General features: G+C 38.6%; 1 protein-coding gene across 4 annotated transcripts in view; it reads right to left on the bottom strand.

The window, feature by feature from the left end:
- Positions 1 to 15,173, bottom strand: part of tcf12 (transcription factor 12) — a 102,839-nt gene that overhangs the window by 62,206 nt on the left and 25,460 nt on the right. For all 4 annotated transcript variants that reach the window (XM_065289128.2, XM_065289129.2, XM_065289131.2 and 1 more), the window contains exon 5: positions 9,828 to 9,930. In XM_065289128.2, coding sequence (XP_065145200.1) covers positions 9,828 to 9,930 — 103 coding nt within the window. The remainder of the gene's footprint in view (positions 1 to 9,827; positions 9,931 to 15,173) is intronic.

Here is a 15,173-nt window from a genome sequence, read left to right as displayed (position 1 = left end):
TAAGGTGCAAGAGATACATGCTTGAAAAAATTGCACCAGCTAGTTAGCATGAATGAATGAGTGACATAAATTAGGAGGATAAAACAGGGGTGTACAGGAGAGTGTGTGAGAGAGAGTGATAGCGCAGGCGCTCTCGGCTGCACCTGCGCCCCTGCTGTACTGAGCTGTGTAGCCGCTCTACGAGATCGTGCACCTGAGCAGCACCTGGTCACAATCAGAGCGCCAGCCGAAAGAGCGGCCCTCAGAGGCCCTACGCACACACACCTGCACAACAGGGAGACAGAACACCATGTACAGCTCTACATACAGCCTTAAGGAATAATTAAAAGGCAAATAAATAAATAACATGTGAAAAGACAGAAGCTGAGCACTGGGACAAATCATCTTTTATCCCTCGGCTGAACAAAGCCATAGCGAGATGCATCTTGGCATCGCTGTGCTGCTCCTCTTGTGCAAAGTAAAAAAAAAAACAGAGCTACAACACGCTCTGCACACTTTGCATTGTCACTAAATGACTGCATAATTTCATTTCCTGGAAAGCCATTAGGTTTTATCAAAAGGAGATGAGAAACAGATGAGAACAATTCTCTTATGCATGGAGAATTCATTTAGCGGCACGGCATGCGCGGGAGCACCACGCTAACACCACGAACACTGCAGGCAGAAAGTTGGGATGTAAATTTCAGAAATTAGTGTGCCGTTCCACAATTATTTCGCATATAAGCGCCCTGAGATTAAATGACTGCAAACCACCTGTGTGATACACACAAAACAATGACGTTTTTTAAGCATGCAACATAAATTGTAATAAATACACTGAAAAAAATGATTGGAAAATGTGGTTGCAATCAATTTATTTAAGCTACATTTAAACAAAAAAGATTAGTAACGTAAAATAAAATATAACACTTTTGTTTAAATTTAGCTTAAATAAATTGATTGCAACCACTTACCTTAAAAAAATGTATTAAATTCAATGAATAATTTTTTTCAGTGTAGGAGAAAATGTGCAGAATTTATAATTCTACTTTTTTTGAGTAGCTTTTATAGGTGGCTATAGATGGTTTCACTGGACAACGTGGCTTGTCACAGTTATCTGCCTGAACCAAAGTGAACTTCCAGTCTGTATTTATTTATTTATTGGTCAGGCTAGTGGCAAAACTGATCTCTGAAACAAATTCCTTGTCGAAAATAAAATGTTTTGGTTTGCTAAAGATGAGAGGAGATGAAGAGCATAGATCACAACTGGGTGATTCTCGCGAAATTAGACTTATGAGGTGTCATGATGGAACATTTTGATAAAAAAAGTAAATGCAAAGTAAGAGTATCAAATTAAGAAGCATACAGTTACAAATTTTGCACATGATTTCAAATGACATCATACAAACCAATTTTGTTTTTTTTCCATATTTAAGGGGAACATTTTCATTACCGCAACATGTCCATGTCTGGATTTGGGTTCTTTGACATGGAAATAATTATAATTAAAAAATCTAAAAAATAAAAAGCTTCAGTGCATGTTGTACTATAAACATTTACAGTAAAGAAACATGTGGCATTTGGTGGTCATTGGTAAATGTAGAGACAATGATAAGGAATATAAATGTGTCTAAGAAAAATTTTCTCATCCTCCGCAACAATTTTCAATCATTGTTTAAGCTCTCAAGGAACTAAAATGTAAAAAAAAAAATGTTGGAAGGGACATAATTGACTGTGACACTCAAGATGGCTACCAGGTAAGCAGTTCTTATTTTTTCTCTCCAGATAAAAGTTGAAATTTTGTTTGTCATAGTACCTAGACAACTTTTTAGTTCTCAGTACCAAAACATGAGTTTATAAACGCATATTTTTTTTATGTTATATCATGTTGCGGTAATGATAATTGTTGATAATGATAATCTAAAAAATGTAAATAATTCTATAGGAAATATTTTTTAAATCATCTAAACATATTGGTTATAGTAAGTTCAGAGCTTAATTTTATATGTGCAAAGAAAAAAATTGGCTTTTTAATAAATCTGATGCTGTTGGATTTCTTGAGAATCACCCAACTGTGCGGAGCGGTCTGGCAGCCACACTAACGTTAGCTTAGTGTAACAGTTGATACACATTAAATATTGAGCGAAGGAAATACACTTGTTACTTATTTCCCCTGTTATCAGAAAAAAACAACTATAAAAGGACTGTTGTTATTGATTCTATGTGGAAGTTTACCAGAAGTTGCGTTTGTTTATGTTGTTGCTGCTAAAACCATCTATAAGTTATATATAAGCTATAAAAATTATACGGAATTATAAAACACAGGTTATTTTGATAGCTGATGATGAAAACTAATAAATAGATTGATCAATGACCGATATAATGCTGATGTGTGTGCATTTAGGTGCCACCAGCCAATGATCCTCGCTGGGAATAGGAGGAGTACAGAGTGTGACCTGGTGTAGTACTGGTGATTCTCCTGACAACTCAGGTGAGGAACACAAGATCCTGGGGTTACATCAAGCCCAATAATAGATTTCATCAAGCTCCAGATATCACACAGGTGCTTTTGCTGCGTGTAATTCTGAGATATGAGTCTTCTGAGATCAGCTCTGACTAGCACGGCTAAATAAAGATGTGTGGAGAAAGTCTGGACCCACTTCCTACTGAATCCCCTCAAATAGTGAGCAGGGCTGTGCGTATGCCTGTTCACGATGCTAATAATAAGCAGATTATATTTAATAGAACAGAGAGGATGTGCGGCATGCCGCAGGAACGTGAGGACGTCAACAAGCGAGTCAGCATTGTTAAAAATATAGACGGGCGCATGGATTAAAGCGCTGGCGAGTGATGAACACACAGTCATATGGTCAACACACACATACACACATAAACAAACACGCACTTAAAATCTTCTAATTTAAACCAGATGGAATCTTGCACAAGCGGTTCGCATAAGAACAGCATGGCAGAAAGAAAGAACGGCTCGGATGGAAGGAAGTCCGGAAACATCCGTCTATAGTATTATCTTCTCTCACATTCTCAGTCTCTTTGATAAGGAGCCATCAGTGTGGCCAACTGCATAAATCCAAAATTCCACACCGAGATGGTAACTTCACTGACTACATCAGAGGCGCTCTGCTTCTCATCTTCATTCGAACTTTCATCATAGCAGAGAGCGTGTGAAGTCAAATGTCCGGCCCATGTCATCTTGACACAGAGCCAGGAGGCTTTATGAAGACTGCAGTAAAAAAACGAGACAACTGCTGTGGATGAATGTTAGAACAGCAGGAGGATGGATGACTGGTATGAGTCAAAGTAAGATCTTTATTAAGGATCACTGATCACTAAAGAGTAGAGACTGATGACGCATGGAATCCGTGCATGCAAGAAAGCTCGGCTCGATTTTGCAGAATTGATACACTTAGTCATACATGTCCTCGAAACATTCTGAGTGTATTAATTTAATTAACAATTATATTAATAGAGTTACGCAAGTAAAGTTTGGTACTACAAATGTTATTTAACACCTTTCAATGTCCATTCCCTAGAGCATAGTTAGTTTTTTTTAACTCCGGCTCTTGACGTCCACTTTCCTCTGGAGTTTACCACCAAACCTGATCAAACTCCCCTGCTTGTAACTTTCAAGTCATCCTAAAGATCTCGATTAGCTTGTTCAGGTGAGTTTGACCAAGGTTGGAGCAGAAAAGCGGACCTCAAGATAATCTCTGCCACAGACATTGCTGCCAATTAGATACTGCCAAAAACATTTTGGTAACACTTTACAATAAGGTTCATATAAATGCACTTATACAGCATTTATTAATCTTTATTCATGTTAATTTCAACAATTAGTAATAATAATTTATTAAAATCTTGTTAACGTTAGTTAATGCCCTGTGAACTAACATGAACAAACAATTAAAAGCTTTATTTCTATAAACTAACATTAACAAAGATTAATAAATACAGTAACAAATGTTTTGTTCATGGTTTGTTCATGTTTGTTAATACATTAACCAATGTATACTAATGAAAAAAACAACAACAGGAAAATGTAGAAATAACCAAGGCATGGTTTACTAAACGAACAAGGAACAATGCAATAATTTCACCTATACGAACCAATATAACAACAAGTAGTACATATATAAGTCGTATATATATATATATATATATAGGTAAAATTTTCTTTGCAAAAAACAACGTTATTTTGTGTATTTGGTATAATACAATGTGTTTGCGCGGTTTAAGGTTAAAAAAACATTATTTTCCACATACTATACATTTTTGTAGACTGCCTTCCTGAAACGCTTTGATTTTGTACAAAAAATACAGATCTGGAAAGCGCTGTCCCTGATTGGCCAGCTAATCTGTACGTTGTGATTGGGCTGGATACCTTTGACGTCGGCCAGAAATGTGACGCCCTTTACCATGTTTGAAAGATTCACTCACAATGCAATGATGACAGGAGTTAACTTACAGGCAGTGAGTCAAATATGATAATGACCATCGTGTACACGTCAACAGGCACAGGAAGTAAACTGTTGCCTACAATCCGTGTGTTTGTTGTAGTCTCAGAAAAGAGATTTACGTTGGAAACTTTTGTCATCGTTTACCTTGGGGTTTGTATCTATGCATATCGTTCACATGTACTAATACACACCTACACACTAAAGGAAATCGTGAATTGGACCATAGTTGCTCATTAATAATGTTTTTTTTTATAGCTAAACCATTTTATATTCAAAAATCCAGGGATCTTCTGGAACAATTTTGAATAATGCAAATGATTTCTTCCAGCTCTAACAGCAAATCTGCTGCTAAAATTTTACTCAGAGATGCTATTGATGTCTCTGAAGCTTAAAACATCTCTGCTAAAGCATCGCAAAACTAAATTTCAATGCACGGTTATGAATAAACGTACCCCTAGTTTCACAGACAAGGCTTAAGCTTAGTCCTAGACTAAAAGACATGTTTGAGCTGTCTCAACTGAAAATAAATAGCACTGACAGATCCTAAAATAAGCCAGTGCCATTAATTTTTCTCAAGATACACACCAGCAACACATTTTTCTAAGGCATTATTAAAAATGCTTAAAATCTTAATTTAACTAAGACTTTTAGCTAAGCCTTGTCTGTGAAACCAGGCCTTGGTTTATAATTTTGCGTAATTTATACCTTCAGCAAAATTATTGCGAGTCTATTGAGAATATTCCAGAAATAACCACCCATTTCTTAAAACATACTTGAAATAAAACTCTGTGAATGACAGGTTTCAATTCTGCAGAAATCGGCGGCTACAGGTTCTGTGTGGGTGTGCTGATAACTATTTAAAGGCAAGGTTTCAGAAAAGAGCGTGACTCCTTAGACTCCTCATAGTTTCCTGAAGATGTATGTGCTATATTACCATTTACGTACACAAGCCCTCTCTGAACCGAAGAACACGCTTCACCTTAGATTTCAGGAAGTTTACAATAAAACACACAAACTGATTGCAGCTTTCCCCTCGAGCATTTAATTTAAAACTCATGTACCCCGTCTAGTTGTAGACCATTTCATCGGGTCTTAAGCCAAGCCAGCTTTCTCTGTGCCAACTGTTACCCATGGAGTTTGGAATGTCAACAAAGTACTAAACTAATTTGTCTTTTGTGATAGTAATCTGTTTGACCAGTAAATACTGGCTGCGCTGAAGAAGCAGTATTCTCTACGTGCCTGCAGATTTCTCTTAATCTAAAGCTGCATTAAGCCTTATTAAATATTGCTTAAAACTTCGACATGGAGTCATCATTATGCAACACGCTACACACACATGAGGGTTCGCATACACACACACACACACACACACACACACGAACACATGCTTTAAAATTACATGGGCTGCATGCCACGGGTGGCTGATCAATGTCAAAGTTATTTAATATGCATTAAAGGGTTAAGTGATTTATACAAATAATGCATAAAATCTGTTAAGAGTTGAGGAAATCGAAAATAAATTGTTTGTTTTGAAAAACTGAATTTATATTATATAATTATGCGTTATTTGATGTCATCATCAGTGGTTACACTGTAAACATTGTGTATGGCACCACGTGCAGGCAGGAAGGCGAAAAGGATGCTGGATAAGAAGATTGGAACAGGCACGTGTGCCGCACACTGACTAACCTCTGACCTCTGGACCAACACTGATACAGACCCATAGTACCCTCTAGGGCTTTGTTCATGCATAAATCCTTGCACACAGGCACACACAAACACACACACACATAGCCAAAAGCATGGACAAATACACACATTCACACCCATCCCCTAGGGTGTAAATGCACTATATAGCGAAATGATGCAACAAAGGGAAATATCTATCTGTTAAGTTCAGGTACAAACCTAAAAAAAAGCACAGTAGAGGCTACAGATATGCATTACATTGCCCTTTTTTAATAACAACATCAAATATGTTGTGCAATAATCAGTTATACATAAGCTATAAATCCATTACAAATACAGCTGAATAAGAGTGTGACCTTTAAAATGTATCTCCATTATTCAGAACAAGCAGCGGTTACTCTAATTAAAGTGTTATGTCAAATAAACAGTCATTACCAGCCATCTGCCTAACACTATAAACTGTAACAAGTTCATTATCATACACAATAGCTGACCCCAGGTAACCCCAAGCTGCTCTCAACATGTCATACTTCACTTAAAGAGAGGATGAATCCAGGTCAACGCATGCAGCCCCCAAAGGCATATTTAGGAGGACTACTGAATGAAGCGTTCAAATGAACCCGTTTAATGGGATAATGCTTTTTAAAACAAATAAAATGAAATATTTCGTTCATTTACGTCAGACAAACAGCTGTAGGGAAACAGAAATGCAATACAGCTTGTGTGTGGATCTGCTTGGCTTATTAACAGACCTAAGACTAAATAATTTAAATTAAATTACATTTTACAGCATCTATTATAAAAAAGCATTAAAAGGGAGGTTTTAGCCACCACAACCAGTTTGACAGGGTAAACAAGCAAGCGGCAGCCTACGATTACTTTTTTCCTCAAGAAACGGCAGACCACCGGGATTTGTCTTGAGATAATCCACTTAGATTACCATGGCTCTGTTTATAAACGGCACACACACACACAAAAAATGGGTCACATAAACCCACGAGTAGCTCATGAGCCAGGGTTCCCTCGGAAATGCCATTCGTGTAATGGTAATGCTTAATTGTATTACATCCACGTTCAAACTCGGCCTTTTTCATTGGTGAGTAATAACCTTTCAGAGATGATTTAATGAGTTTGCTCCGGAATGGGTAATTCCATGTAAATCCCAGATATTACTGCCGAAATTCAATTTGATAAGACTCGGTCCTCTCGTCCAATACTGGGAAGATAGCACAGGCAATTTAGCCATGCAATCAGATTGTCTAATTCCCTGACACATCATTGTTCCAGATCATTTCCATATTTTGCTACTTATAGGGATAATTAGTGCTGCATCAACAGGACAGAGGAAAACCAAACATCCTGCCTACCCAAACCACACACACACACACACACAAACACAGATCAACTGCTACAGAGATAACATTTAGTTTTGGTGGGCTTCGTGCAATAGCACCCATCCGTAAATGTGCCACCCTACACAGCAACCGGTCTCCAGGGTGATGCTACAAAGAGTCGGGGTTCAGCGGTCCATAAAGCTGTCATGTGCATGCACATCACAATAGATACAGAGAGAGAAAGGCCTTAGATCTACCATCATTCATCAATCACATGCAAGAAAAAAATACCCTATTGTGACTCAAAATCAACCTATTTTGTCTGATAAATATCTAACAAGATGATACTACACATCATCAGCGTTCAAAAATGAATGCATTTCTGAGTAAATGTAACCATCTTTATAACACTGTTACCGAAAATATCTGCTAAACTGTATTTTACAAAAAACAAGAACTTTCACTTTGCAATGACAAATTTATCCACAATCCACAATAAAATATTCCAGTATTACACAAACTAAATAAGCGTCTGCAACTTTCTGCACAGAACATCATCTTGATGCTGAATAATGTGTATTACGTTTTCTGTCTGTGGAGTCAGCAAAGAAGCAGTAAAAAGAGGTCCCAAATAAGCACATACTGATACAGATGGAAAGTTATTTAAAATATTTTTGGAAGCAAAAGAGGAAGTGAGGCGGGTTCAGCAGAGTTTCACACACCTCCTCGGAAAGAAGAGAATGGTTTGAGAGACCTCGTGGCTGAGGGGGTTTGTGTGTGTAAAATGATCTTTGGCCCATCTGTTTGTTTCACTACTACCATCATCACCAACCCATCACCCCTCCTTCTCTCTCTTTCACTTTCTCTCTCTTTCACTCTCCCCATCCCTTTCCCTTCTAGTCTCCTCTTTAAAAATGCAATGTGCCACTGGAAGTATAGTCGGTGGCTTTTCTGATAGCTGGAAGACAGTCTTTTGTGATGGAAAACTGTACTGATGGCGTGACTTCCACCCTGGGGGAGGGTCAGATCTTGAAGTCAGTCACACCACTTGAAGATCCCGAATGTGTGACCAAATGTGGGGAAAATGTATATATAATATTACATATACAGTTTATAGATGTATATTATAAAGTTTAAATATATAACATACATATATTTCGGGATCATACTGTGCTGTGATTGACTGTATGTATACAGTGGGGTCCAAAAATGTGAGACTTAAATTTTGACCTAAAAAAATGAACCACTTGGATTTAAGTATAACAACATAAATGCACAGCAGCATATAGTTTTGTGTGGCAATTCTAGTTTTTTTTGTACTTCAGTGATAACAATGCTTCTATGTTGTATATATTTTGAAAAGTGCTAGATGGATTTGAAAATAAACTGTTCTGGATTAAAAAAAAAAAAAACTAAAAAAGATAACCTTAAGAAGTGAACTGAAGGAGAAATGTTTCACGTTCTTTACTATTTTTAGGTCATTAATAAAATGTAAGCAAATTTGTGACAATGACCATTAAGGCCCACAAGATGCACTTACATTTACAAATCGTGTTGAGATAACAACAGGTTTGCATAAACTTGTAAAAGCATTTGTTGTCATTAAACTAAAGGTGGATGTACCAAGACCAAAACTAAGAAATTCAAATATTTGAAGAGTTAAACGGCACCTTTGAGATAAAAAATTTGATCATTATATTGACCGAATGCTCTCGGCACATATTATACATTCATCAAATACTTTTGCTTCAAATCTGCTTAACCCTGGCACCAGGCCGTTGTTTTTTCAGCAAAGTCCTTTAAGTGCCAGGAAGAAGAACTGGATGAACATTGGTGCGTGTACGTCAAGGCGCTAAAGGTTTTTGCCCGATAAAAGGAGGTTTACCGAATATATTACAATATTGAACATTGATTTTAAGCCTTTTACCTTAATTCAAAAAGGACAGTGAAGAGTGACGGAGACTTTTTTATAAGTATAGATTTTTGCAAGAGGGTTTTGCAGCAAAAGACGGTAGAAATTACTAAAGTGACACCTATAATCTTTTCATTGCCATTAAAGTTAAATTACTGAACCTGAATATAAAAGCCTGATAAAAAATGCTTATTTACAATAAAACATTTCCAACGCATTTAGAGGTTTTTGCATTTGCATTTGAGCATTTTTACCATTAAAAAAAAAAGTTAAATGCCTTACAGATATGGACCCCCATACACCAGACAGTAACCCTCACCCATCATTGGTCTTCAGATAGAAGTGCCTGATCTTTGTGTCCATATATTGCTAAATGAATAGATGACAGAAAGACATAAGTGAAAGTGGGACGGGGTCAGAATCACCTTGGATACTCACCCATTATGCTGGAGCTCATGAAAGGTGCTGGGGACAATCCTTCATGGGACACTAATCGACTGTCACTCAAATGATCAGGATAATGAGTGCTGTCTTCAAAGCCCTGGGGGAAAGAGATCACAGCATTAAACACATTATTAGCTGGACCTGCTAATTGAGTGCTATGACACTCCTCTAATTACTGGGGGGAAAGCGGGGCGCATGATTGGTCAACTATCCCCCGAATCGATATTTCTCCACTCTCCTCATTAAAAAGCACTTTCTTAAAAGTCTTTGATGAATTTTATAAAAAGGGCAAACAGTGCCCGGAAGAGATGTCGCCTGTGTTACGAAAGCGATTGTGTGTCATTTTAATAAAGTTAATGGGGCACAAAAAGAGATTTTCATTATGCATCACATTAAAATCGTTTCTTTCTATTCATTCAATGACTTTTAGTGTTAACACACTGATACACAATACAGCAAATCTGATAATAATTTGGACATCCATTTATTTATAGAGCATTAAAAGCGAACTCCTAAACAGGTTTCTGAACATATACTAATGATAGGAAGTCAAATTCAGTGTTTTGTAAAGATCAGTTTCACAACTAAAACACAATCTTTACAGATGGTGCTAGAAATTTCTAACTCAGGTGTGAAAGCAGTTGCTAGGCAACATATTGGTTTTGTGTGGCAATTCTAGTTTTTGTTGTCCTTCAGTGATGTTATATATCATCTGTGTTGTAAAGTCCATGTTGTGTATTTTTGAAACGTGCATAAGTTTATGTGCATGGACACAACGAAACTGAAATAAAACTGATTAAGTAACGTGTTTGCTGAAGCTTGACAAAGATCACGTCTTTATGCCAAAAGCCTCCCTATACTAAAAAGAGCAGAATAAATAAGGCAAGTTCTCTACTCGGCAGCTGAGGTCTGCCCTTTCATGACCGTTATCAGCTTTGGGGGGCTTAGGTCTAAATATCGGTCACAGTATGGGCCTTTAAACTCACAGTCCCCCTCAATAAAATATACTCTGTGACTGTGTTAATCCTGGAGCCGCTTAAAATCCGCCTGGCGCTACAGTCAAATGTGTCCCCCAAACCATATTAACTCTCTCCTGAGGGGCCTGCAGCTGCTGGCTTCTTTTACGAAAGGCTTTTCCTTTTCATTCAAAAAGATACATTTTAAAAAAGGCACATAGGCACATTACTACGCTCGATTTTATGTTTTTAAGCATATTTTTTATTCCAAATGGGGAGTGATTGAGTAATTTCAAATTCAGTGGAGTGTTGTGCCAAGCAGAATCGATGCAGAGAGGTTCCCTATTGTGACCCTGTTGTTTGTGTTAATAACGCTATGAACTTCCTGACTAATAGCTTCTCCCCTGAAGAGACGACAGTGGGAGGGGATGGGAGTCAGACAAGCCCCCGAACTGCACTGTCCCTCCCCTGCAATTTGATAAGAATGATTAAGTAAGCTCTCGACTTCAACATGGCTCACACAGCACACACATGCGCACAAATACAATTAACCTCAAGATGTTACATATCAGCTCATCCATATTTCGCTTCCTGGCCTTTCGAAACATTCCAATGGCAGCTGCCAGAGTGTTGGAAAAGGACAGCGGATAGAAAGGCAAGTGGCTGAGAAGAGGAGTCATAATAATGGTAAAGGAGATCTTTGAGAACCTCTGCTCCACCGAGACCATTAGATCATCAATCACAGCTGTCTCGTGATCTCTGAATGCACGGCTTGTTGTGAATGTTCTCACTGTCAGTGGCGAATGAGAGTCGCTGCTTAAGCACTGCTTAAGCATGCAAGCCATCTCTTTAAAAGACGACCCTGTTCGGGAAGTCATGTCTTAGATGCTCCCTCACATCTCAGGTGAACGAACGGTTTCGGTTTTAAGGCTTTGGGGATGGGTGATAGTGGCTTGATGGACAGGAGCGAGGCATTGTGGGACAGCGGGGTGTGCGGAAGAGGTGGTGTATGCGGGCTTGGCTGTCAGATGGGAGGCCTGAAGCCACGGCTGCCCAGGATGTGATGCCTGGCTATGGGCCAAGGTCAGCTAGTCGGGGCTCTAGTCTGTTCACAGTCCACTAATCACACGCGAGCAGAAAAGAGAGGGAGGGAGAGAGAGAAAGAGAGAGACTCTTTTAGGAAAAGAAGCCTTGGTTAAAATGGTTTTTGTGTGAGAAGACAAGGAAAACATTAGTTGACAGAATTCCATGTGCTTTGTAGGTAACACAAAACACAGAATATTCATACCCTCTCTTTAGTTATCTAATAGAAGATCTAAGTACAGCAAGCCTGTTAAACAAATAACGTGACGGATAAGGAGGCCGATTAAATCTTAAGCAGGCACTTTACAGTTTTAAGCACTGCTAAAGCTCTTGTGGCTCTTTATGGGGAAACCACAAAACATTCTGGAAGATTCTTCTAATAACCTCTAACCTCAAGCAATTTCAGCCTCTTCGCTTTGTTGCTGCCAAAGATTAAATAAAAGACATTGCTTATGATTAAATTATTAACAAGAAATCAGCTAAAGTGGCTGCTAAATTAACATTCCTCATGGGTATTCGTATATATAAATTGCAACATAAAGGCCATTTGCATAAAGGGTCAACTTTATGAAGTCACTAGACATGCCCACTAGGGTTGTGCCGATAGACGATAGTATTGCTATATATCGCTAATAGCAGGCTCTTATGACGATAGTTGGTGATAGTTATGATTATAGTTATATAGTTTCACATTAAAGTCGCCATGAAACGGAAGTAGCGATTGCCTTATTTTCCCCGTGGTGACGTATATCCGAATGAAACGGCTTTTGAGATGAAATAAGGCAGGGCTGGATTTGAATTTGTCCATCGAGATCTGATTGGATCGTTTGAAGTTGGGTCGTGTTGCTAATTGCTGATCGCTGCGATCTTCTCCCGGACCCCGCCCACCTGCCATACTTTTGACCGGAAGTGAAGAGAGATCGTTTTGAGGAGGGGAGGAGATTTGCATTTTTGATTAAAGATTATGAGCACACACGAATTTTTAAAAAATAATGAAGCTCACAGATAAGTCATTTGTTAATAATACCACAATATTAAAAAAAATATATATAGTTTTTCATTTCAATTTCATTGCGACTTTAACGTGCGCATTGCATGCTTTACTTTGCATGAGAGAGCTTGTAATGTGCGCGGATTCCTTCTCGCACGCACATGGACTCAATGCGCGCATCTTGGACTCCAGCTCAGACCTAAATGTGTGTAGCATGGACTCCTTCTAGCACCTGAAATTGAAACGCGCCTCTAACATTTCCTGGAGAGATTGTTAGACGTGCAGAGGGTTAAAACTAGGGATGCACCGATAGGATTTTTTGGGCCGATACCGATTTTAACTTCTGGCCAATACCGATGCCAATATTAAACACTTGTATACAATACTACCTCCTCTTGATATTTCTGCAGAACACTCGTTGCAAATGGCGATTTTTTTGGTCTTTATCCGAGATTTTAAAGAAAGCCCAGACCAGACATTTTCCCGCATCACGTGAATGGTCGCATGATTAACTACGTGATTTATTATTTTTTCCCTAATCGCATGTCTGACAAACTATAATTTATACAACTTATTTTGTTTTGGGAAGTATTTAATTATTTTGAAAATTATTGTTAAAAATGCTGGATTATGCAACATGCAACTCATTGCCTTTATGCGTTTAATTAATAAACAATCGGTATCGGCCTTTCTCGTGCTGTTGCCGATATGCCGATGGTTTCAAATTTATAAAAAATCGGCCGATAAATATCGGCGGCCGATACATTGGTGCATCACTAGTTAAAACCAGTGAGTTTGTTGTTCCCAGTCCCTGGCACGCAGGAAATTTTAGAGCACCTGGACTTAATGACGCGGATGGATTAATGGCACCAGTTTTAAGAAGGTTGCGCTCATGACAGTGTTTTCCTTGCTTTCTTTGTCCACCAATCAAGTGACTTGTCATAAATATGTAAAAAATTAACAAATAAATAAATGAGTAAACTATTGCCACGCCCCCGATACTATTGTGTATCGGCAATCTCACAGGCTGTCAATAGGACGATCACAAAATGGGGCATATCGCAGAATACAAATGCCCACATTCTGCTGCTAATGCTGCAACCCAAGTACCAGAGCGCACACAGTATTCCACTAAAGTATGGCACTTTGGTCCTGTTTAAACCTGGTATAAAGATGTGTTTTGGTCAACAGATCACAAATTGATAAGAAAGACATTCCAGTTCACACCTGGTGTATTAATGCATAGGCGCCAATCCCGTGGGTGCTCCCAACAAAATGACTAAAGAAATGCCAGATATGCGGGTCTTGCGAGTAATATCTTCAATGCTTCGATTAATAAGCTGAATGAGGGATGCTTTACATTTCATGTCGAAAACCAAAAACATGACCGCGCCGCTTTCTTCCTTTTTTCCAAAGCACTGGCAACCTAAGCGTTGTGTAACATTGTACCAAACACCCACTGGTGGAAAAAGAAATCGGTGCATATGATATAATCCATCTCTTTTTTCAACTTTCGACCACTTATGTCCTGATTTTTAGAGGATGGAGTGGGAGTGGGAGAAAAGATGGGCAAAAGTTGATGCAAACTTATAATATGTGAGAATGTGGCCTGAAAGTGGACAAGCTCAATACGGCTTAGACCCCATTTACATCTGCATATTTAGTCTCTTCCACTTGTGATCCGAAACATATCTTAATACCAGGTGTAAACAGAGCTCTTGACTTCTCTGTGCATATATCCGTGTGTCTACAGAATATATGGCGGTGCTAACAGCTGTCTCCTGATGCCCATCCGATGTCACAACCGCTAATTTCCACACACCTAGAGCAAAGATATCTCGCGCGTCTCCATCTTATAATTCAAATCAGACCGGCAGGGATGCCGTCGCCTGTAGAAGTGCGGTGGGGAAGGGCATTGGAAATAAACAAGACAATGCGGTGTTAGAGCCTCTGACATTTGACTGATTTCTGATAGGAAGTGACAGAAGATTGACACGAAATGAAATTCATACAGGGCGCGCTGAACACACCACAGCGGAAAAGACAAACAAACAAATAGGAAGCGAGAGATCTTGACACTCCATACCGGGACAGGGCGTATAAATAAAAATCTCAACCATGCCTGATTTTTCGACCTATTTTGATGAGGTGGATTTCATTTGCATGCATGAAAATCTATCCAAGGTTATGGTACGTCTGAAACGCATCAGTAGTGAGTTCAGCCTTGCACTGCCAAGCCTGAAAAAACATGGTTGTATTTTCATCTCGCTCTGTTAACAAACGGAAGCATACTAGGACAAACATGTTTGT

The sequence above is a fragment of the Paramisgurnus dabryanus genome, chromosome 2 (genome assembly GCF_030506205.2).
Source record: "Paramisgurnus dabryanus chromosome 2, PD_genome_1.1, whole genome shotgun sequence".
Taxonomy (NCBI): Eukaryota; Metazoa; Chordata; class Actinopteri; order Cypriniformes; family Cobitidae; genus Paramisgurnus; species Paramisgurnus dabryanus.
This window is presented reverse-complemented; position numbering and strand designations above follow the sequence as displayed.